Consider the following 21,739-nt stretch of genomic DNA (forward strand, 5'->3'; position numbering starts at 1 on the left):
TCTCCCTTTGCTGCTGCAGGCTGATTCAGTTAGTCTGTGAGCATGTGCGAGTGTGCACGTGCGCTGGAGTGTGAAATAGCAGTAAGTCATTCAGTGCAATGTGAATTACTGGCACGATGACATCAAAGCACAGAGAGTAGAGCCCAATGGGAACACATTAAGGTGAACATGTTTGTGTATAGATACAGGAATTGATCCTGGTGTACATCAGTTCTGCATTAATCATCTCAGTAGATTGCAGATGGCCGGCGCCCCCACAGTGTGAGCAGCAGTTACTGTGGTGTCTGTTATGTAAGGCAGTGCTGTTGTGCATACAGAGGTGGGTAACAGCAGGTATATGGTGATACTATGAGATGACACTCGAGTGAAGGAGGGAGGTGGGTGAGAAAACATGCTGCCGAAAATGCCCCAGACAAGGAGAAACAGACAGAGAGAGAGGCGCTGAAGAGGAAAGTCACTTACATACAGACTTCATTAGCTGTCTCCAGTCTGGCTGCATATATACACTGTAGAATGCTTTTAACTTGACTTTATTGTGAGAGCAGAAACAGGCTGAGCACTATTTTATTAGAGGTCACTAACCGTAAGGATTCATTCTTACAAAAGACGCTTTTATGGTATTGATCGGTATGTCACCATAATTAAAGGCACCATGGCAGATGAATGATGGATTAACTTAAAGAAGAGAGTGCAGTGTTCGTCTTAGTCAGGGGTTTCTTTGACAGAAATGCATCAAACTAAGCAGGCCTGCATTAGTTAAACTTGTGCACTTTATCTCCCTCCGGTGCCCATCTGTGGAAACACACCAGATGGAAGGCCCAGTATTCCACTATAGATCCTCTTATCACTAATTTTGATACCTGATCAAAGCACCAGTGCAGTAGAAGCGCTCTGATCGCTGTGGGCAACCTCCTAGACAAATCAAATTAAACATGTGGTCAGCTGACATTCTTTTGAGAAATTTGTTTTTTTCTGTTGTCAGAAGTACAACTCAGCCTGTAGTACAGTGACTTTCAAATAATTTAAACCTCATACCAGACAGATCAATCAAACTTTGAAACAGAGTACTTAAAAAAATAAACATTGGGAAAAAAAAAAAAAAAAAAAAAAAAAAAAAAAGGCTATTTTTTAATTTGATTGCACGTCAGAAAAAGTTGGGGTGTTTACCACCGCGTTGCATCACTTCTTCTGTTGAAATATAAATGACAAAACGTTTTTATCTGATTCAGATATGTGAGGGAATAGCGCCTATATATAAATGCGCAGTGCATTTCAAAATACATGTCATTTCCAACAATTGATAATTACCTTTGTAATATTTTCCACTAAAGAATGCTTTAAATGAAAAAGGAAATAATTTAGTTACAATCTGATAGATTTACATTTTACACATAATCCAACTTGTATTCGCAATGGATTTGTATAATGTCTTCTGTGGAGCTTTCTGGTAATTAAGATAGTAGATCAATTAAAAAGATGCTATTGACTGCAGTAGGGAAAAAGATGGATCCATCATTAATGTCAAAATATAGTATTTGAGCCTCTTTGGGGTGAATTTTAAGTCCTTTTTAAATCTGTGGAATGTGTTTCTTTGTGGAACTTGATTACCCCCATAGAAAGCATAAGTTATGAAAAAAAGAACAATGCAAACAGTTCGTCATAGCAACTTAATTTTTAATATTGTAAGATATAAAAATCTTCATCTTTATCATACAATAACATCTTACCATCATACCATTAATCAAAGAAGAGAGAGTTTTGCCAACAAATAAGAATTATAACTTTGATCCCTTTTGAGGCAAGACAGCTGGTTCACAGATTATTTCGCCACACAGGTCTTTCCTTGAGATGCACAGAATCGATTGGATTTCATGCGTTTCCCATGCAAGACATTCTGCCTCACCTGTAGGCCTAGGCACTGAGCTGAAAGCAGGACCTACCCCGTGAAGCAACTTACGATGAGACACATTTTCTCTTCTTTAGAAGATCTCAAATTCAGTGTCACTAAAGTGTAAACAAGTCATGTAAATCAGTGGAGTTAACAGAACTGAAAATATTAATGGAAGTAAAGATACTCCACGTTGAGGGCAGATCTGTATGAGATTATAAACCAGTGATTTGACAGAAGTTGCATTTGAAAGCTCAGTACCACTAAGACAGCAGTCAGCCCCTGCCATTCTTTTATACATCAGAAGAAGAGACGTGTACGGCAACAAGTCCATAGGCAATGATCTGCTCAGCATGTCTTCCACTATATTTAAATCACCACTTTCTTTGGACAAAAAGAAAAGAAAAGGAAAAAAAAAATCTACAACAAAAGCAGCAAACACAAGAAACAGCTCTCAATATGCATTATCCAAGAAACACAATGGAAATAAACTGAGAAAACACAAAAACAAAGCAGATCGCCAAATTTCAACATGCCACATTGTTCCTCGGGCAGGTTTTCTTTCACAGAAAGCCACCTATTTTACTAAATTTTGTAGTAATAAAAATAATAGACATCTCCAACGTTTGCCAGCAGATTGACCAAGCAGAGAAAAAGGGAGCGCAGCAAAACAAGGAAGCCACATGACATCATCACATCACCAAACAATGCACGACTCTGCAGCATCCCGCAAGACAGTACAGACACACACTGCAAGTCATGCAACTGACACACACACACGCACACATACATGCGCGCTCCATAAAACCAAATACAAGTTTAGATTGACATTAACCAAAACATCAGCATTTGACATTTCCCAGAATCAACATATTCTGGTTGTACCAAAGCCAAAGAGGCATTTATGGCAGAAATGTTTAATATTCAGATCAATAATACTCTTTGAAAAACATTTAACAGCAGTTGGACAGTACTGTGGTTATGTGCTGTCAGCACAGGTTGATTTGGCAGCACAACCGGTAATATAAAGCTCATCAACTCTACAAAAAGAACAGGAAGACAGATGGCAAAACAGGCAGACGGACAGGCGTGCAGCGAGAACCAATTACATCAATGATCAGGAGAGAAAACTTTCATTGTCACTATCAAAAACATGGCTGTTTCGACTCTGTTCCAGGTCATGCACACACACACACACTCACACATCATACACCCACACAGTACTAACACATCTGTCAAAAACCTAAACCCCTCGTTTCTTTTCTTTGTGCCCTTATTGCTCCCATCCATCCTCATGATCTTTTGCTGGTCCAAGTAGACTGGCTAACAGCTGCTGATGAGCCACACAAGGAGAATGATAGCAAGAAAAAGATGTTAAAGGATGGTGGCAGGACCACAGTCAGTGTTCCTTGGCTGGTTTCTAGTAGGTGGACACTACATCCACGAGCAAGCTGACTGAGTGGTTTGGAGCCAGGAGGTGTGGTTTGATCAGACTCCAGAGAGCTGATTGGCTGTTCTGAGTCTCTACAGGGAGGTGGAGGGCAGCTTCTTCACACGCCTCTGAGCAAGGAAGGAACTCTCAATGGGCTTGAGCTCTGGAGTGGGTTGGGAGTTCTTCAGAGCAGAGTAGGTGGCTGCCATTGCACCCTGCACACAAACAGCAGTGTGATTAATGTAGCCCCAATACACAAAATCTGGGTATGACATTTCAAAGGCACTGAGCTTACAGTTTAAAACCGTAATCATTCTGAACAATTTTAGGAGCCATTCAAGTATTATTATTTTTTTAATTTCAGTTTTTTTTTTGTTTGTTTGTTTTTCTAAATGGGTTGAGGACCTCCCCAAAGTTCTCCCAACAGTTTTAAGCGAGGCTCTGAGAATGGAAGGGAAGCACAATTACATCAAACTAAAACATCGCTCGAGAAAGATATATTCTGTATGTACTTGGTGTGGTCTGAACTGATGATAAACAGCTAAGATTTGACAAACTTTGGCTTCATAAAATGCACTGCATGGTCAGCAATAACTTGAAGCAGTCATTTTCTGACTGCTGTTATCAGACATTGTTGTAGAGGTGTTTTAAACCATCTCTTCTTTACTTCTTCAGTTCATTGACGTTTGCAGACATTTGTTTATGCATACGTGCATGTAAGGCAAGGCAAGGCAATTTTATTTGTAGAGCACAATTTGTACACAAGGTAATTCAAAGTGCTTTACAGCTACATAAAATCACAAGAAGGCAATAAAATCATAAAAAAAAGTATAAATGATTACCCCTCCACCACAGTGCTGACAGCTGGTATGAGGCGTTTATTTTTTTATGAAATGTGGTGCTGTGGATTATGACCAAATAACTACAATTTAGTTTTGTTTATATAAAACAAATTTCAAAAAGGTGTCACACACTCTGGCTCTGTATGCCTCCAAATTTATTGATGGACATTTCGGCCTCATGGGCTTCTTAAAAATCAGTACTACTAACAGTTTAATATATCTGGCAGCACAAATCAGAACTTATCTTAAAACCAGCCATTTGAAGTGTTAAAATCTACATTGCCATTTAAACTAAATCTGTATTTAATTAAGGCATAATCTATTCTGAGTTGATAAACACTAGATCTAAAGAATGTACTTAGTTTTGTTACCTTGACCAGTTTGGGGTCCTGGTGCGGGAGCTGGCTGTTGGGTAGTTTGTCTCTCTGGACAATCCAGGGGTGTTTGAGGACCTGCTTAGCAGTTAGTCTCTGGTGGGGGTCTACATGAAGCATCTTTGACACAAGGTCCTAGAAGTAGTATAAAATGAAAGTGATTACTTAAAAGAAAGACACTAAAACCCATCTATAAGGAATTGAAGCAAATGAGCTGTCAGGCAGATCTGGAGCTTACTTTTGCGGCATCCGACACGGTGTCCCAGTTGCCTCCAGTTAGACTGAAGTGACCGCTTCCTATCCTGCTCAGGATCTCATTCGGAGTATCCTCAGGTCCGTTGGCAAACGGAGTGAAACTGGTGGGAGAAAAGTAGACAGCAGAGTGAATACAGAGTGCAACAAGAAAGAAACAATATGTGCGTCAAAGACACTAAAGTGTTGCTATTCACCCAGCCAGCATGGTGTACAGCAAGACACCCAGACTCCAGATGTCACATCCTTCATCATAGCCTTGACGCTTCAACACCTGTAAGTCAGATATCATTACACGTGTTAGTTTAATGTTTAAGACGTAATGTTTCAAGTCAACAACAGCTGAGGTTTTTAGTTCAATTTGAGACAATCTCTACCCTCCCAAGTATGACTGTGACTACAGTATATGTGATCTGCTCACCTCAGGAGCTACAAAGTTTGCAGTATAGCATGGGGTCATCAGCAGACCATTGTTGGCACGCAACTGCTTTGCAAATCCAAAGTCACAGATCCTGATGGACTCGGGATTTCCTGACTCATCAACATAGAGAATGTTGCTGGGCTTCAGGTCTCTGTGCACCACCTGATGAAAACAAGAGGATACAGGGGGAGGAATAAAACAACAAAGCAAGAGGGGAGTGACTGTAGATGGAAGGAAATTAAATAAAGAAAAAAAACCACAATATTACAGCTTGTATGAGCAAAAGAGCTTCATCTGATCTTTGAATATCCTTCAGGATGATTTTTAATCCAGATTACATGAGATGTAATGCTAAATGCTTTGGTTTCCGTAATAGCTGAATCCAGTTGCAAAGTAGCTTCAAATTTATCTTAACACACAGACAGCAGTGAAATCTGTGATGTGACAAGTTTGATTTCACCTGATGTGGCTTCAAAACATTTTTTTTTTCTTTTAAACAGTTGTTTGTTTTTTTTCCAGATAATTTTTGAGAGTTTTCTTACAAATTCATGAATTTGAAAAAAATTTCGACTCAAGAATATCTTTTGAATTTGAATCCAGATGCTTTTTAGAGTCAGGAAAAGGGCAAGAAAGCAGGAACGACAAGCAGATAAATTAAAAGGGCAAACCAATGTGTGTCTTTCTCGTTGCAGATTTACAACTTAATCAGTTATACAAGTTCATGTGAGAAGGAATCGTTGAAATTGGAAACTGATTTTACAGAAAATTGGCCGTCCAAATGGGATGTGCAGAAAATGAATTATCGTCTATAAGATCAATAAAAAACAGATTCAACCTGAGTATAGGTAAGACGGGTATAAGTACTGTAACAACAGGCTGTGTGCTAGTTGCCCCTCACCCCCTGTGAGTGGAGGTACTCGGCGGTCTTTGTGATGGTGTGAAGCACGGCGCTGGCCTCTCGCTCCGAAAAGAACTTTTGCTTGAGGATCCGATCCAGCAGCTCTCCTCCGCGCATCAGCTCCGTCACCAGGAACACCTGCTTACCGTTGTCATACACCTGGGACAGAAACACAGTTCCACCAACAGTGATGCTTATTCTTTCTAATGCCCAAGGTAAAAAAAAAACGCTTGATTTAAGTGCGTGTTTAGACTCACATCCTTCAGTGTTATGATGTTGGGGTGCTGTCCATATCTGAGCAGAATCTCAATCTCCTCGGAGGGGTCCGTGCTCGTCTTGTCAATCATCTGTCAGTCACAAAAAAAACAACAGGACTCATCTTGCTCTTGCTTCACTGTCGACACAAATTCAACTATAAAAGTTGATTAAAAAAAATTCTAAAGATTATCAATCAGTTTTTGAGCTGATCAAACAAATTCAGCTTGATACTATTAGAACTATTACCATTTTTCATGTGTCATACCTTGACAGCATATTCAGTGTTGGTGGCTTTGTGGATACATCGTTTACAGACGGAGAAAGAGCCCATGCCGATGTCCTCCTTCAGCACGTAGCCGTCGCTAAACAGCAGGTTCTTACCATGCAACTGCTGCAGAGAAAGAGTGGATAAGGGAAGAGTGACGGAGGTGTGACAGACTGACAGAACTGACAAAGTTGGGGGATTCTGACGGTTCTTGGGAAGAAGCTCAATCTATTTGCAGGAACACTTTCTCTCTGTCTAACTGTCACTCTCAATCTGCCACACGCAGCTCATTGCTGCTTCTGTCAGGCACAAAATACAATCTGAAGCCATGTAACCTTCACCGAACCATTTAATTCTCTAATGCTCCAGTCTGGCTTACACTTTACAAACCGTGCGTCTTTCTTCCCTTCTTCTTCTTCTGTTATCAGGGTTCCTACACACTTTTACAGACTCTAGTTTCTGGATTTTCTGGTAGATTTTGACAGCTGGCTCGAAGGCTAATGTGAAAAAGAAATAGCTTAAAATCTAGCTGTTAACAGACGAAGTACCTTCTGCCTGTGTTCAGGATAGGCACTCATTCACTATACAGTCCACTACAGAGAATATATCGGCCATTTTGCAGTGCGTTTTAAATTCTAGATTTCATCCACGACAAATCATTAAGTGGTAGACTAAATGTAGTGTAAAGAGACTGCAGGCTCCATCGATCAACACAAACCCTAATGCACGGAGTCATTAACAGCTTAGGTGCCAACATCAGGAGCTAATTAATGTAATTCCATTTGATATATTTATTTATTTTGTTGAGCGTAATATTCCTCACCCCCGCAGTGCCTTACCTTCACTGCCTGAGCAGCCGGACTTTAAAAATCAACACAAACTGAACCATGTTTTGGGTTTTTGGTAACAAGAAGTCACGTGTCATGTGCTGATATAACATTCAAAGCATTATTCTAGTGCATTTGCCTGCTTTGCATTGCGTAACCTTACTTTGCAACCACTATGCAATTATGATGAAGTTCAGTAAATACACTGATCCCATAGTTGGGTTGCAGTTCCAGTCGTGCTTGAATAGGTTGATACAGTGCGCTGTAAATCAAGTTATGGGCGCACTCAAGCGGGGCTTGAGATAACGAAGCAATGTGGATGTAATAATATCAGGCGCTTTCTAATTCACGGCGTGCACATGTCATGCAAAATTGAAACAAGGAAATAGCATTTATTGTCTTCACTGTAAAAGGGGTGGTGTATATAGTGTAACTGTCACATATTGTATATTCATTAAAAAAAAAAATGAGGGGGGGGTTATGGGCGCACAGATGAGACAATATCTTGTTTTCTCTCATTGTGTGTACTGTATATACAGTGTATAATTGTGTAGCAGTTTATAAAAATTCAATAATTAAATTTTGAACAAATCCGAGTGTGCTGAAGTAAAAATTTTGACGATAAAGTCTGTCTGCTCAGAGCGCTGCAAAAAGGGCTTTGCTTGTACAATCAAATTTCTTATGGAAATGAGACTTTGTATAGTTTTTTTTTCCTTTCTTGCTATAGTCCCTCATTCTGCATCAATAAAAAGATAACCAACAGCCTACCTGGACCACTGGGTGTGGTGGGGGCTTCACAGGCTCCATTGATTCTTCGTCCTCCAACATAGTGGATGCAACAAAACTGAAGCCTCTGAACAGCTGATGAGCTCCGGCACTGGGAGGCACACCCGGGGAGTCTGTAAGAAAATTCAACAATTAAAAACATGCTTACCAGAGTCCATGTTGAAAAAACGTTGGTGGAATAAACACTTTAAACCACATTCTTTTCAGCTTTTTAAGCTGAAAGAAGATCTCTACATAGTTGACCGACTGCTGCACTGTCAGACAAACCAGATAGGAAACCTGTGAAGTCAGTTATCAGAACAGCATCAGGTGACCTTTCAGTTTTGATCTCTTACCTTTTGGTGTGCGAGACGTGAATTCAGAGTCAAAGTAGAAGGTGTCGTCTGGACGCGCTACAGCTGGTTTGAAAGGGGGCTTTATTTCTTTCCGGAAGAGTTTCTGAAAAGTATTTAAAAAAAAAAAAGAGTTTTATTCATGACATAAAGTTGATGTTTTGCACATCATCAGTTCTTTTTTAACCTATGCAAAATTTAAATGTGTTCAACAGTGAGACACTCACATTCCAGTCTATAGTGGAGTAGAAACCGTGCCGCTTAATCTCCTCTGCACCGTCAGCACATGATCCTATAAGCAAAACATCAGCAGCCTATCAAGCGGAGCATTTTTACCGTTCCCCCTGAAACTGTGACAGATATTCTGCCGTTGGTAAAAGTGGTGCTGTTGAGCTGAAACTAACCCAGTCTGTTGGAAGGGTTCCTCTTGAACAAAGCCCGGAGCAGCGACTGGGCCTCTGCACTAAGGAACTGAGGCATTCCGAGACGTGCCCTGCAGTGAGAGACAGACGAGATGCGGCTTTAATTATTGCACCCAAGGCACTTTGAATAGTGGCAGAATGTGAAAAGAGGCTTTTGTTTAAAACTGTTTTGGAAACAGATGGTACTCACTTCAGAATGAGATTCATAGTTTCTTTGCGGTCCTTCCCTTGAAATGGCAGCGCTCCTGTCAACATCTCAAACTAGGAGGGAAAACACAACACAGCTTGATACATGTACACAGTTGGATAGTTATGTTACAAGGCTCTGAATAAAAAAAGGACCTGAAATATTTACAAATTAACATTTGTGACCCAGCGGGGGAAAAAAAATCCAAAGCCGTTTCTTTCCTCCTCCTTACCATTAGTACTCCGTATGACCACCAGTCGGCACTGTGGGTGTGTCCCTGCCTGTTCACCACCTCCGGGGCCATGTACTCCACAGTGCCACAGAAGGAATAAGCTTTCTTCTCATGATCGATTGCTTCTTTACACAAACCAAAATCTGGAAAGCACACCACCGGACATGTAAAAACATTATTAATGTGCAGCACAAATCTGTTGTTTTCATCTCTACAGCAGTTAATCTTTGTCTGCAGAAGCCTCATTGGTGTGACTTGCATCGCCTCTCTAAACCTCTGAGGTCACCTTTGGTTCAATGGGGGCAGGACACAGGGATGTTGATAAGTATAATAATTAACTCAAGGAACATATAAAGGTCCATATGCAGATATCTGCAGTGAGCAAGATAAGGCCGTCAAGGCGCTGTGAGGAATGAAGGTCAACAAGTTACGAGAGGAAAGGGATTGTGTGTGTGTGTGTGTGTGTGTGTGTGTGTGTATTAGCCAGACGGATTGGGATGTAAAGAAAGGAGAAGGAGACTTACCTGTGAGTTTTATATGTCCCTCTTCATCCAAGAGAATACTGAAAGGAAACAGTGCCCAGTCAAAATAAAAACATCAAATGCTGCAAGTGTAGAACAATCTTCACTTTATCTGCCGTTCCTTCGCTCTGCTGTAACCTGGGTTATCGCTTGGAAAACATAATAATAACCTTTACGCTTCAAAGGGCACCCATCCTGACTTTTTGATCAGCAGCTGCACTATAGAGTCATACGTGAGGTCTGTGTTTGTTGGGCTCTTCCTGTCTATGCCACAAGATCCGGGGCCTTATGAGTGTAAAAATGTAATGTCATGACATGCCAGTTTGTGCTTACTTTTCAGGTTTGAGGTCCCTGTAAATGATGCCAAGGCTATGGAGGTGGTCCAGTCCTAACGCCAGCTCAGCCAGATAAAACTTCACGTCTTCCTCTGTGAACATCACCTGTGAGGCACAGAGAGGTAGTGAGACACAAGAAAAAAAGAGGATAAAAATAAATAATACCACAAGAATTAGACGGTAGAGAAAATTAAGACAAATATTTTCCAATTAGTAAAACAATCGACTTTACTTTGGACTAAGTACGATCTAATCTCAGCGCAGAAAAACACTGTAATCTAGAGAATTGCTCTCACCTCTTTAGAGAGTCTAGTGAAGAGATCTCCCCCTCTGAGAAAGTCCAGGATCAAGTACAACTTCCCTTCAGTTTGGAATGCTAAAAAAAAAGCACACGTTTCATTTAAATCAAATTCGGCAGTAAGTCAGAGGATATGAGTGTGGTTTCTGGAATTTAAAGATCCAAAAGACAACAAATAATGTCTGGGCTTGGGAGCATCAGGTTGACTAACCGTAGTGCAGCTTGACAACAAACGGGTGGTTGACGTCTGCGAGGATGTCTCTCTCCATCTTGGTTCTCACACGATCTCTCACTGAAGGATGAACAAGATAAATGAGAGTTCAGACACCTTTAAGGCGTAATGTCCTACTTGAGAAAGCTTTCCATTGGAGACAAATTCAACCTTATAAAAGGTAGTCTGACAAATACTTATTTTGTGTCTTCACGGTGCAATAAAACTGAACAGCTTCAAAAAAACTATATACAATGCACAGATGTGGTACTGCAAGTAAAATAAATGTATTGATAAGATGTGAATCCAAAAGTTTTCTTTGCAAATCCAAAGGTTTTCCAGATGACTTTCTGCTACGTACAAAACCCTGACCCAGAATCAGGTCGCCTGCAAGGGATTCAGCACCAGGTTCTCCAACGAGATTCTAACAGGCTTGAATTGGCCTGCATCTTTGAGGCAGCCTGAGATGAAAATTTTTTGGGGTTTTTTGTACTATATATAAAAAGGTTAACTGAATGATGTGCTGAAAATAATAGGCGGGATTTATGCTGAGAGATGCGTCTCTACTGGTCTTTCTCAATAGGAATGAGTTTTTTTTAAATCAATTCCTGAATGTAAATGTATTTTGACTATTGTCAAACACAAGTCACTTATTTAAGGGGAAAAAAATAATTAAATATTAAGAAAAATAATATAATATCAAATATATAATCAAATATATAATATTTTTAATATCAAAATAATCTAAATATTCCAAAAAACAGTTGGCAGGACAATAAATGATCAATTCTTCCTGTATGGCTTCAAAATATACGGTCGATTCACAACAACACTTAGGGAGACCGTGAGAACAAATCTGTTTATCGAGGCATAAGATCACAGCACCTGTGCACAAAGATGTGAAAAACCCACCGAAAGCCAGAGTGGTCTTTGCTCACATATCTGTGTATGTATGTCGCTGGCAGGAAAGGAAACGCCCTCTTACTTGAAACTGAGGCTACAACTGTGTGAAAAGTAATGACGTCCCAAAAAAGCAAAACAAATCTTTTTGCTAAAGTATCAAAAGTAATTGGTCAATATTCTGGTTGACCCATTACTCAAAACCCTAAAATAAATATATATTTTCAAAGATCTTTAAAGATCAAAATGAGAAAAAAAAAACAAAAAAACAACAAACTTATAATTTAAAGGTTAGATTTCAGAAAATATATGAACAGCTTGAATTGGAGATCAAAGCTGAGACAATCTAATTCCTACAAACAAGAAGGAACTTCCGTCGTTTTATTAACTTCTGTCACTGACTAAATGTGTCAGATCTGCTGCAGAGCAACTACCCTAAAACTGGCTTATAAAACAGGCTTGTAGGGTGGAGAGCAGAAGAAATATTTGCACAGCAAGAGTCTCTGATCCTGTCTGTACCTTTGAGAGTGGCCTTCTTGAGGACCTTCATGGCATAGAGCTGGTTAGCATCTGGAGGGGTCACCTTTCGCACCAGAAACACCTGCAAAAAAATACAGAAATAAATAAAGTCAAATAAAATCGCAAACACACCAAAGGAGAGCCAATCAAGAACACAGCTGCAGCTCGGGGGGGCGAGAGAATGAGGTAGCAAAGGAGGAAGAGAAAAAGAAATATGCAATGTCAGACAAAGGCAGAGAGAGCAAAAAGTGAGTGCATGTGGTGTTACCTTGCCAAAGGATCCCTGTCCCAAAACCTTGAGCAGTTCAAACTGAGAGGCGTCAGCCTTCTCTGAGCCCTCTTTGACCACATGAGTGATGTTGATCTCCTTGATGTCTCCATCTTCCTAAAAAAAAAAAAAAAAAAAAAAAGCAGGAATATAATAAATCAGTTGGCAATCATAATACAGAATGATACAAAAAGGTTGGAAAAGTGAGGGAAGTGAGACTCAAACTGTCAAACGAGTTGTCGTGTAAATAGGGCAGTTTTGAGTCGGAGAGACTCCGGCTGTAAATAGCACTATATCAAATTAAAACTCTTGAGAAAGAGGAAGCAACGCTAAAGGAGAAATGCGTGTGCAAGTGTGAGAGATTACACCCAGTGGGTTCTCGTCAACGCGCTGTTGTATTTTTGTGTTTCTGCAAACTATTATGACTGCAAAGTACAAAACTATTATGGCGAAACACCAGTGCCTTCTTAAAAAAGGAGCTGTTGTGATTAACTGTTCCCTTTTGTTGACAAGTTGTTTAACCTCAGCTGTGTGTTTGAGACTTTTTAAAAACCCAATCCTAACAGGGTGGAGCCCTGCTGGTGCTGGCAACTACAGCACACAATCACTCACTGCCGACCTCCTGACACAGCCTCACCCACAACTCATCAACAGAAAGTCATCAAAGCATCAACAACATGAAATGTCTTTTTTCTAGAGGCTGGCCCCCTCCCAGGCCACCATCATTTCCCTGGGCCACCATTTTCAATGCAACAGCGTAGCTGGGGAGGAAGTACTTTTTGCACTTTTACCTGTGAGATTCAGAACTAGTTACTGATACAAGGCCTGATACAATGTAAACTGTGACCATACATACAAAATATTGGACAAAACATTTAAAATAAGTGGTTGATTATCAGCAGAAGTGGCAGAAGTATACAGTTTATAAGAATCCTTTTAGGCCCTGAGGGGAAACCTGTGATATATTTCATAAACTGAATATGCAAGTAGTTAATGAATTTGTTTATCTATATATGAAAAATAAACATTTAGATTATTATCATTATTTCAATCGTCAAAACAGAAAAAGCATTTTCAACAACATTTTAGCTTTATAAAAAACAAACAAAAAAAAAAAAAACAGAGCAGAGCAGCCACAGACCACTACAGTCTGGAATAGAACTCTTTCTGACAACAGGAAACCAGAGTTGGTTGAGCATGCAAGCTTTTAGTTGCATCTCGTTTCTGAACAACTACAGATAACAACAAACATGAAACCTCCCCTGCACTCAGAGACACTAAATCTCATCTCTTTGCTCGGCAATTCACAAACTGCACCGACAACATCACAAACAGCTCTGCAGAGACCGTATGCTCAAGCGTATCACGATGTCAACATGAGGAGGAATCACTTTACCGTCCACTGGTTCCCCGGTTCAGGTGAACAGCCATTGCCAGTGCTGTTGCCCGTCTCAGCTGTAGGTTTGCAGCTGTTAGAGTGTGCAGGGCTGCCAGTCAGGGTTTTGTTCTTTTTGAACAGGTAGAGGAACAGAATACGGTTCAGGCTGAACTTTCTCTTGTCTTTCTCCATCTCAGAATTTCTCGAACCGTTTCCTCATCCTACCCACATCCATAACAAGGCAAACACGGCACTAATCATCTCAAACTTCACCTCATCCCGGAACAAGTACACTTAAGACTTTTTTGTGCACTCATGTTTTTTTTTTTTGTTTTTTTTTTGTTCTGCAGGCTGCAGGTAAGTTTGTAAAAATATCTCAGCCTATTCCCTTTACTTTTCTTTAGCAGGGGCCTCCTGCTGTAAATCTTAGTAACGCTTCTTTTTCTCTTCCATTATCTCCTGGTCTTCTCCTCACTCCCTCTGTCTGGCTGTGTTGGTCTGATTAGACCTGTGTCCTCCTCACCAACTTGCTACAGATGAAGTGAGCTGGAACTAAAGCGAGCAGGAAGGAAGAGCCTGCTCATGTTCTCACAGTCCTGCACTCAACTTGTGGCAACCAAGCACATCTGTGGCTAAGAGAGAGAGAGAAAGAGAGATAGAGATATATCACCAGAAACGGTAAAAAAGAAAAAAAGAATGGGGCTGACGGAAACAAAAAAAAGAAAAGAGAGAAAGAGGTGCAAACGGTGGTTTTAAAAGAAACAAAAAAGATAGTTTTATGAATGTTTTAAATGATTTCCCAGACTGAAAACCAAACTCTTTGCCACTTCCCTTTACCCATACCTCAACAGAGAGGGGAGGGCAGACTGTTGGCATACCTGTAAAGATTCAGATGATTCGCTCGCTGCCTGGACAGTAGAGATTTTCCTCTCGATGATCAGACATACTCCTCCCTTCCATCACATTACAGTCCAATCTCATTTGGCCTTTTAAAACATGTATTACCTGCCCTAATGTGGCCTCATGTGACCCCTTTTTATCTGTCCTACATCGCTCTCTTTATTGCTCCTAATACAATAAATACTGTTGACCTGAGAGAAAAAGCCATAACACATCAATAAATGCAGCACATGAGTCAACTTCTCTCTTGACCAAATGGCAGCAGAACTGAGTTATAGCAAACCTGCATTGCAGTCTATGCTCTGAAAAGCTGAAGGCTCCACATATTTGTGATTGGTGGATTCAATTTCCAGAGGGCAAAGAGACAAAAAATACACTGAAAGTGTGTTTCAGCCTGAAAGTGGATGAAAAGCGGCAGTATGTTGACGAGTGACTGATACAAAGCAACTGGGAATATGTTGAGAGCTTACCTGGTCTTTAATATTGGCAAATTCCTTCTCTATCCAGGTGATGCGAGACTTGTTCTACAGGAGGCGATTGAATGGAGCAGTTAACATAATGTCCGGGAACATTAATACTAAGGTTCCCCCCCCCTTTTTTTTTTTTTAAATAAATGTATTAGACGCAAATGCACAAGTATCTTTAAACACACACACACACACACACACACACACACACACACGGTACAAAGAGGGAAAGATGGTGAAGATTGCCACATTAGTGACAGGAAACTTCTCTTGCCTCCTAGTTTTCACTTCCTCTTTTCTTAAGCCCATCACACTTCCTTCCTGCTCGATAACTTCAACATGCTAGCAGCAGGGGAGCTGAATTTCACGGAATTATGGCAGAGATCGCACAGAGAGACTTAGAAATTGAGCCAACATATCAGACTGTTCACACATCAACGCGTTAGCGCTATTCAGAAATGTGTAAGTGTTTTCAATATGCAGCATATATTCTGTAGACCCTGTTAAGCTGAAACATATCTCCATATTATTTAATGCTATCAGCACAGCCCTGAAGGTGTTGCTTAGAAGTTTAATTCTTATTGTGTTGATAGCACTACTTCGCACAATGATGTATAGTCGGCCACATAAAGTGTGTTCCTGAATCATCACTATCTTGTATGTTAATTGCACTGATAGCCTGAAAGGAGAGTTTCAGATGACTTTCATGATTAAGAGTTGGAAGGTCCTTTAATTTTACAGCTGAGAAGTTTGCAAACCTCACACTAAAAAAAAAAAAACCCTCTCCTCTTTACCAAAAATATCACACCAAACACACAGCTGCTTCGAGCTTTAGGCAAGCCCCCAGCAAACCTATCATTCTGGCACCACCCCCACACATTTACAGGCACACACTTCACATCGAGTAGAGGTTATTGACAAGCACATGTAAAAATATAAAGAAATCCATTTTTAAAAAATAATCTGCTACTTGCCACTGTTGTGCGGGCTTTGGTGCGAAATATGAGCCTCCACATGTCTGGGTCCAGATATTTCCATGTCACTGATGCTGTTACAGTCTTACAAATACACAGCTTCTATTTCAGTTAGCTAACCCTTTCTGTGTGCAATACCACACGAGATACAATCTACATCTGTGCGCACGCACATCAAAATGAGAAGTGAAGTTAAGAAAAACGACTATGAGTAACAGACCAATTTGTTTGAAATTGCTGCGAGAGGAAGAGGTTCCAAAGCAGCAGGAAGTGACCCCCAGGAAGCTTTTTCTTATATAGGGAAAATGAAACAAGCTAAAGATGAGATAGAGTAGTTCAAACACACAAAGAGAAATACCTTGCATATAGAGGAACTCTGCATTACAAGTTCATAAAGAAGATTAGGAAACGGACTTCAAGGTTGTCTGTGGAGATGACAAATCTGTCTGTTTGCGGTTTGCTTTGGTATCGCTTCTGGGTACGTTCCAACTAACCCTCAACAGCACACAAGGCTCCTAAAATAATACTCTTTCTCTGGGAAATCAAAGCAAATTGTCCAAGATCATCTGTGCCAAACTGAAGTTGTATTTGAGTCAACACCTGCACCTTAATAATTCATTGTTCTTCCTTTGTCTGCTACAAAGCAGATGTATCATGTAACAAAGGCAGGGATGATGTAATGCTCTTTGGTAAACACAAGGGGCCAGTGCAAGTCTACAGCCAGTCCGATGGCCGGTGCCTCAAAGAAGAATTTTATAAGACGTGAGCTTTAGCCAAGTTAGGGCATGCTCACATTGCTGGCTGATGCCTCGTATAAATCCTGGTGTTGGCTCTGACATCAGTTACAGTGGGACAGAAAGAATATGTGGGTTGTGATGCAGGATGGAGTGCAAGGTCATGCAGGTCAAGCTCTGCAGCAGCCATGTCTTGCTCAAGTTTTTCAAAAATGAACAGGCAGAAACTGCTAGATTTGTTGACAAGGTTTAGAGGAGAGTTAAGAAAAAAAAAAAAAAAAAACTGGATGTGGTTGACGTCAGCCGACAGAGGAAAGCACAGATGAGTGCATGACTTTGAGAGAAGTTCATTCAGGCTGTGAGGAACTGTATCTGAGGAGCACACAACAATTACAGTTCGTCTCTGTGCCTTTCTCTGGTGCCTCTCCTCCTTCCTGGAAAGTGGAGCAGGAGCGCCTGTATTTTTTCAAATGCATGACAGCCCCGAATGCCGTAACAGAGAGGGACTTCTGGGAAAAAGAAGGTGGGAATGACAAGTGTATATGGATGGGGCAGAGCAGTCTAAACATTCCTCCAGCCAACCGTGGTTCAGTCTCATTACTGTGGAAACAAATATCTCACACTAGACTTTGTCTGCAGGAGCACACACACAGTAAATTACACAGCAAGCATAATTTACATATTAAAACAGAGACTAAAAATACTGCACGCTGCATAAATAATATTTTCAAGAAGCAAAAAAGCACTTAAGCTTAGGCCTTAAACTGGAGCTGCAATTTATTAATTATTTATGTCAGCAACACACTTTATTTGGTCTTCAACTGACGATGCCTTTCTTTTAAAATCAATCAATTAGTCTTTCTATGTTTAAAACGTCAAAAATAAATGAAAAAACGATCCATTATGCCTTCAAATTGCATGTTTTTCGACAAACAAATGCTTTCGGTTTACGGTGTTGCAAAACAGAAAAAAAGTGCAAACCATGCCAACAGAATATGAAAGAAGTGACAAAAATTCACAAGAGTTTAAGCAGTCACGGTGATTCAGTATTAATAAAATGACTTTAAAAAAATGACCAAAGAACAAATCTTTGAATTTGGTTGCTTATCTTCCTCCAAAGTGAAAACTATTAATCTTATTCAATTCTTTTAAGTTCCCCATCCCGACAGGTTTAAGGAAGTGATAATAATACTGGTTGTTCATTAAACTGTTAGAATGGGTCTCGAAGCACATCTGCTCCATTTCCCTCATAGATTAGGCTGGGATCTGGAGCGCTCCAACCACCACTGACTCCATGTGCGCTAGCACGGAACCTGCTGTCCTCATCAAAGTCTTCATTGTTCCAATGAAACCAATGTCGAAACCACCCATCCATCTTGAGAGAAAACAGTGGACAGTCTTTAGCTCTTGCTACATGGTTGACATTCTCCCAGAGACATCTAGTGATCATACTGTAAGGTGACTGGTCCACGCAGCAATATGTTAATACATAGTCCCTGTGAAAGTCATCAGCCTTATAAAGATATAACACGGGGAAACGGACCAGCAGTATAGTCCAGGCTTTTTTCAACTATTATGACTTGTCTACAGGTTGCTGGCCTGCCATTACGTCCCTTTGGCATTCCTGCTGGCAGTACAAATCCCCACAAAGGAAGCCTTTGAACGTATACAGATCACCATTTATCCTCAGGGAGTTTGTGGAAAAGTTTGGTGGAAAAGCTCTAAATTTCCATTCCGGTGTGCCCTCATCCATGATTGACAGTTTAAAAAAAAAAAAAAATGGATTGTCAAGCTGGGCTTTTATAAAACAGTCTAAAACAAACTGCTTTAGCTGCTTTCTGTTTGACTGCATACCTGAATTTTATTTCAACTCTTGTAAGCCAACTGGTGTAGTCATTATGAATTCCAGTAATTATCAGGGTGCAAAGTTAACATAGTACCTTACTAGACAAGGGTTTTCAACTTTTACATTTTTTGTGATGACATAATAATAAAGATAAATTAATTCTGCATGTCTACATCCCACCTCAAGGAGAGGACTAAACAAGGTGAAGCTGCGTTTCAGTTTTATGCCCCTAAAATCTGGAACAGTCTTCCAGAAGATGTGAGACAGGCCTCAACTCTGACAATGTTTAAATCCAGGCTGAAAACAGTTCTATTTAGCTGTGCATATGACACCTGAAAGTATTTTATCTGCACTCTTCTCTTTTTAATTACTTAATGATTATTTTAATGGGTTTTAAATTTCTTTTTTAATTTCTTTCTTTTATTTTTTTTATTCCTTTTTAATGGTTTTATTGCCTTCTTGTGATTTTATGTAGCTGTGAAGCACTTTGAATTGCCCTGTGTATGAATTGTGCTCTATAAATAAAATTGCCTTGCCTACATCTTTATGCTGCGACTAGACAAGCAATTACTTAAGAATTTCAAGACTTCCAAAAGAGGTTTGTGTTTTTGTGCAGAGATTCCAGACGGGCGCCCACATCTGTCAGGTGGGAAAAAGGAATGTCTCCCTCTGTTTGAATCAGCCTGAAAGTAATTCCTCCTCCTCCCTCCCCCAACTAATATTTAAGGTGTGGAACCAAAGAGTGGCACTAAATTACAGAGGGCAGGATAAAGTTGTTAATTAAACCATTTTCACTCTCAATCACTGAGCTTTTTTATTTCTTTGATTAAAAGTCTGTTCCTGCAACACATTTTCTTTCACTTCTCCCCAAATCTCTCCATCTGTTCTTTCATTTCTTCCTCGCTTCTGTCCATTTAGTTCTCTCTGGTTCTCTTATTGCCCTCGAGCAACACCTGCTGTTACAACCATGACCAGAGAAAGGGGAAGCGAAGCTGGCAGAGGGAGTGTTGCAGATGGACACCCTCTTCCAATGGAATCATTCAGCTCAGCAGTGAGCAAGCGGTTTGAGAACAGATCTCAAAGAAGATACAAATGACAAAAAATGAGGTTCAGGTTCAAGGTGGCAGACTTTCCCAAAGGCTTACAAAGAGCACACAAGTACCAGCCTATCAAATACTTATAGTCTTAATCCCCAACTGCTTGATGTGATTATCTCTGTCTTTGCCAGTGGGACTTCTGTTATTCAACAGAAAGATGGAAGACTAGAGTTTCATGCACTGCGCAGCATTCACAAAAATAGGAATAGTTTTCTAAGGAGGATTACAAAATGAAGGACAAAATCAAGGGGGTTTGCAACTGTCAACATGTTCTGACTTGTTGGCGTTTACATCCATTCTCTGGCAAACCATGCCGTCTGTCCAATCAGCTCCCACACAATATTAACCCATATGCACTTCTATAACAAGATTTGTAGTCAAAATGTAATTTTGATACACTGAACAAAAAGGCACCACTGAGTGACAACAGCAAAGGTGTAAGTAACCACACCAACAAGAGAAATGAGGATTCAACAGGAAGTGTTTCAGAGGTAACACAGGATTAGCACTGAAGCTACAGGAAATCCTGGTATCTGTAATATTAATAGCAGCAGCAAGAATGGCAGTAAGATGATCGGCAGTTCAGCGCTGGGCCAGATGACATGAGGCCTAATGGCCTTGTGTAATGTCTATCTACAGTAGCAGCCATGGGGAATAAAATGAAAAAGAAAAAAAGAAAGGAGAACAGAAATAGCAGTGAGGAGTAAGAGAGAACAAAAGAGGATAAAATGGGAGAGATGGATGAGATAGATAGAAAGAAGAAAGAGAGGATGCTAGGAATATACACAATGAGGTCATCAGAGTTAAAGCTAAGCAGGCTGACTGCAGTGGAAATGTGCAGCACTCCACAGCCTGTGACAGCAGCATCCAAGGAAAGAGAGAGAAACACCTGCATTTACAGAGTTCAACCTCCACACACACACACACACACACACACACACACACACACACACACACACAAAAAATAAAGATCACCTGAGCTGAACCCTCTCCACTCTCATAGCTTTAATTCTGCACAGCAGCAAAATCTCAGTCAGTATTTCCCATTTTCTCTTACTCCCTTTCTCCCCTTACTTCATTGAAAAGCTTTTTTAAAATCTGCTAACAGTTTTGTTTAATTAAAACGCGAGACACTCCAAGTTTTCTTTTTCTGGGTGGTCAATCTAAGAACCGTATACCAAGGTTCCTATACTTTTTCCAATTCAAAATTCCAAAGCTTTCAAGACAGTTTTCAGATATCTCAGTCATTTCTCAGACACCAAGATCACCCGAAATGACCCTTTCATCACACAGTCATGAGGCTTCACTAGCCTCCTGCTTTAGGAACCATGATAAACCGCAGATTGTGGTTAAAAGATGGATTGCTTGTCTCCCTTGTCAGAATGAACCCTTCATCATCTAAACTCAGAGAGCTCACCCTACTGCAGGTTGGGCACTAACTGCTCATAAGTCCTTCACACAGCCCCACTTCAAAAAACCCCAAACATCCCTTTTAATGGGAACCGTTTAATTGTACGTTAAAATATACCTCTTACTATTAAAGAACTCTCCAAAACAGGTTATAGGGCCTCCTCCCACTCTAACTCAACAAATCCCTGAATAAAGGGCTTCAGGTTAATAAACAGAGAGTTCTGTAGAAATAAAATCCAACTGGAAATGATCTGCACTATATTCAACTTTAACAGTCCCCGAGTACAGAGGGGGTGATGCCATTTGACGAGCTCAGAGGATGGCTCATTTTGATGAAAATGTGTTAGTAGCCAATTGTCTCCCTTACAAAGCCTCCAAAGAGACGTCTTTTACCTTAAATAATATTTCACATATTAATTATTGTTCTATAAAACATGTAATCTGCAAACATCTTGATGCATGTGC

General features: G+C 40.3%; 1 protein-coding gene across 3 annotated transcripts in view; it reads right to left on the bottom strand.

Annotated features, from left to right (window-relative positions):
• Window positions 1-1,657: 1,657 nt before the first annotated feature.
• rps6ka1 (ribosomal protein S6 kinase a, polypeptide 1) overlaps window positions 1,658-21,739 on the bottom strand; it is a 42,223-nt gene continuing 22,141 nt past the window's right edge. The window contains exons 1-22 of one of the 3 annotated variants that reach the window (XM_075447987.1): window positions 16,188-16,312; window positions 15,217-15,270; window positions 12,469-12,585; window positions 12,201-12,282; window positions 10,782-10,862; window positions 10,569-10,648; window positions 10,271-10,377; window positions 9,941-9,978; window positions 9,417-9,559; window positions 9,188-9,258; window positions 8,980-9,068; window positions 8,803-8,867; window positions 8,579-8,681; window positions 8,226-8,356; window positions 6,631-6,756; window positions 6,365-6,454; window positions 6,108-6,266; window positions 5,210-5,371; window positions 4,986-5,062; window positions 4,775-4,892; window positions 4,534-4,671; window positions 1,658-3,535 (exon numbers count right to left, since the gene is read on the bottom strand). In XM_075447987.1, the coding sequence (XP_075304102.1) occupies window positions 3,413-3,535; window positions 4,534-4,671; window positions 4,775-4,892; window positions 4,986-5,062; window positions 5,210-5,371; window positions 6,108-6,266; window positions 6,365-6,454; window positions 6,631-6,756; window positions 8,226-8,356; window positions 8,579-8,681; window positions 8,803-8,867; window positions 8,980-9,068; window positions 9,188-9,258; window positions 9,417-9,559; window positions 9,941-9,978; window positions 10,271-10,377; window positions 10,569-10,648; window positions 10,782-10,862; window positions 12,201-12,282; window positions 12,469-12,585; window positions 15,217-15,270; window positions 16,188-16,229 (2,196 nt within the window). In that variant the 5' untranslated portion in view covers window positions 16,230-16,312 and the 3' untranslated portion in view covers window positions 1,658-3,412. Of the gene's footprint in view, window positions 3,536-4,533; window positions 4,672-4,774; window positions 4,893-4,985; window positions 5,063-5,209; window positions 5,372-6,107; window positions 6,267-6,364; window positions 6,455-6,630; window positions 6,757-8,225; window positions 8,357-8,578; window positions 8,682-8,802; window positions 8,868-8,979; window positions 9,069-9,187; window positions 9,259-9,416; window positions 9,560-9,940; window positions 9,979-10,270; window positions 10,378-10,568; window positions 10,649-10,781; window positions 10,863-12,200; window positions 12,283-12,468; window positions 12,586-13,864; window positions 14,465-15,216; window positions 15,271-16,187; window positions 16,313-21,739 lie in introns of those variants that run through there. The other 2 variants (XM_075447985.1, XM_075447986.1) reach the window with 2 other exon arrangements.

The sequence above is a fragment of the Odontesthes bonariensis genome, chromosome 17 (assembly GCF_027942865.1).
Source record: "Odontesthes bonariensis isolate fOdoBon6 chromosome 17, fOdoBon6.hap1, whole genome shotgun sequence".
NCBI classification, from domain to species: domain Eukaryota; kingdom Metazoa; phylum Chordata; class Actinopteri; order Atheriniformes; family Atherinopsidae; genus Odontesthes; species Odontesthes bonariensis.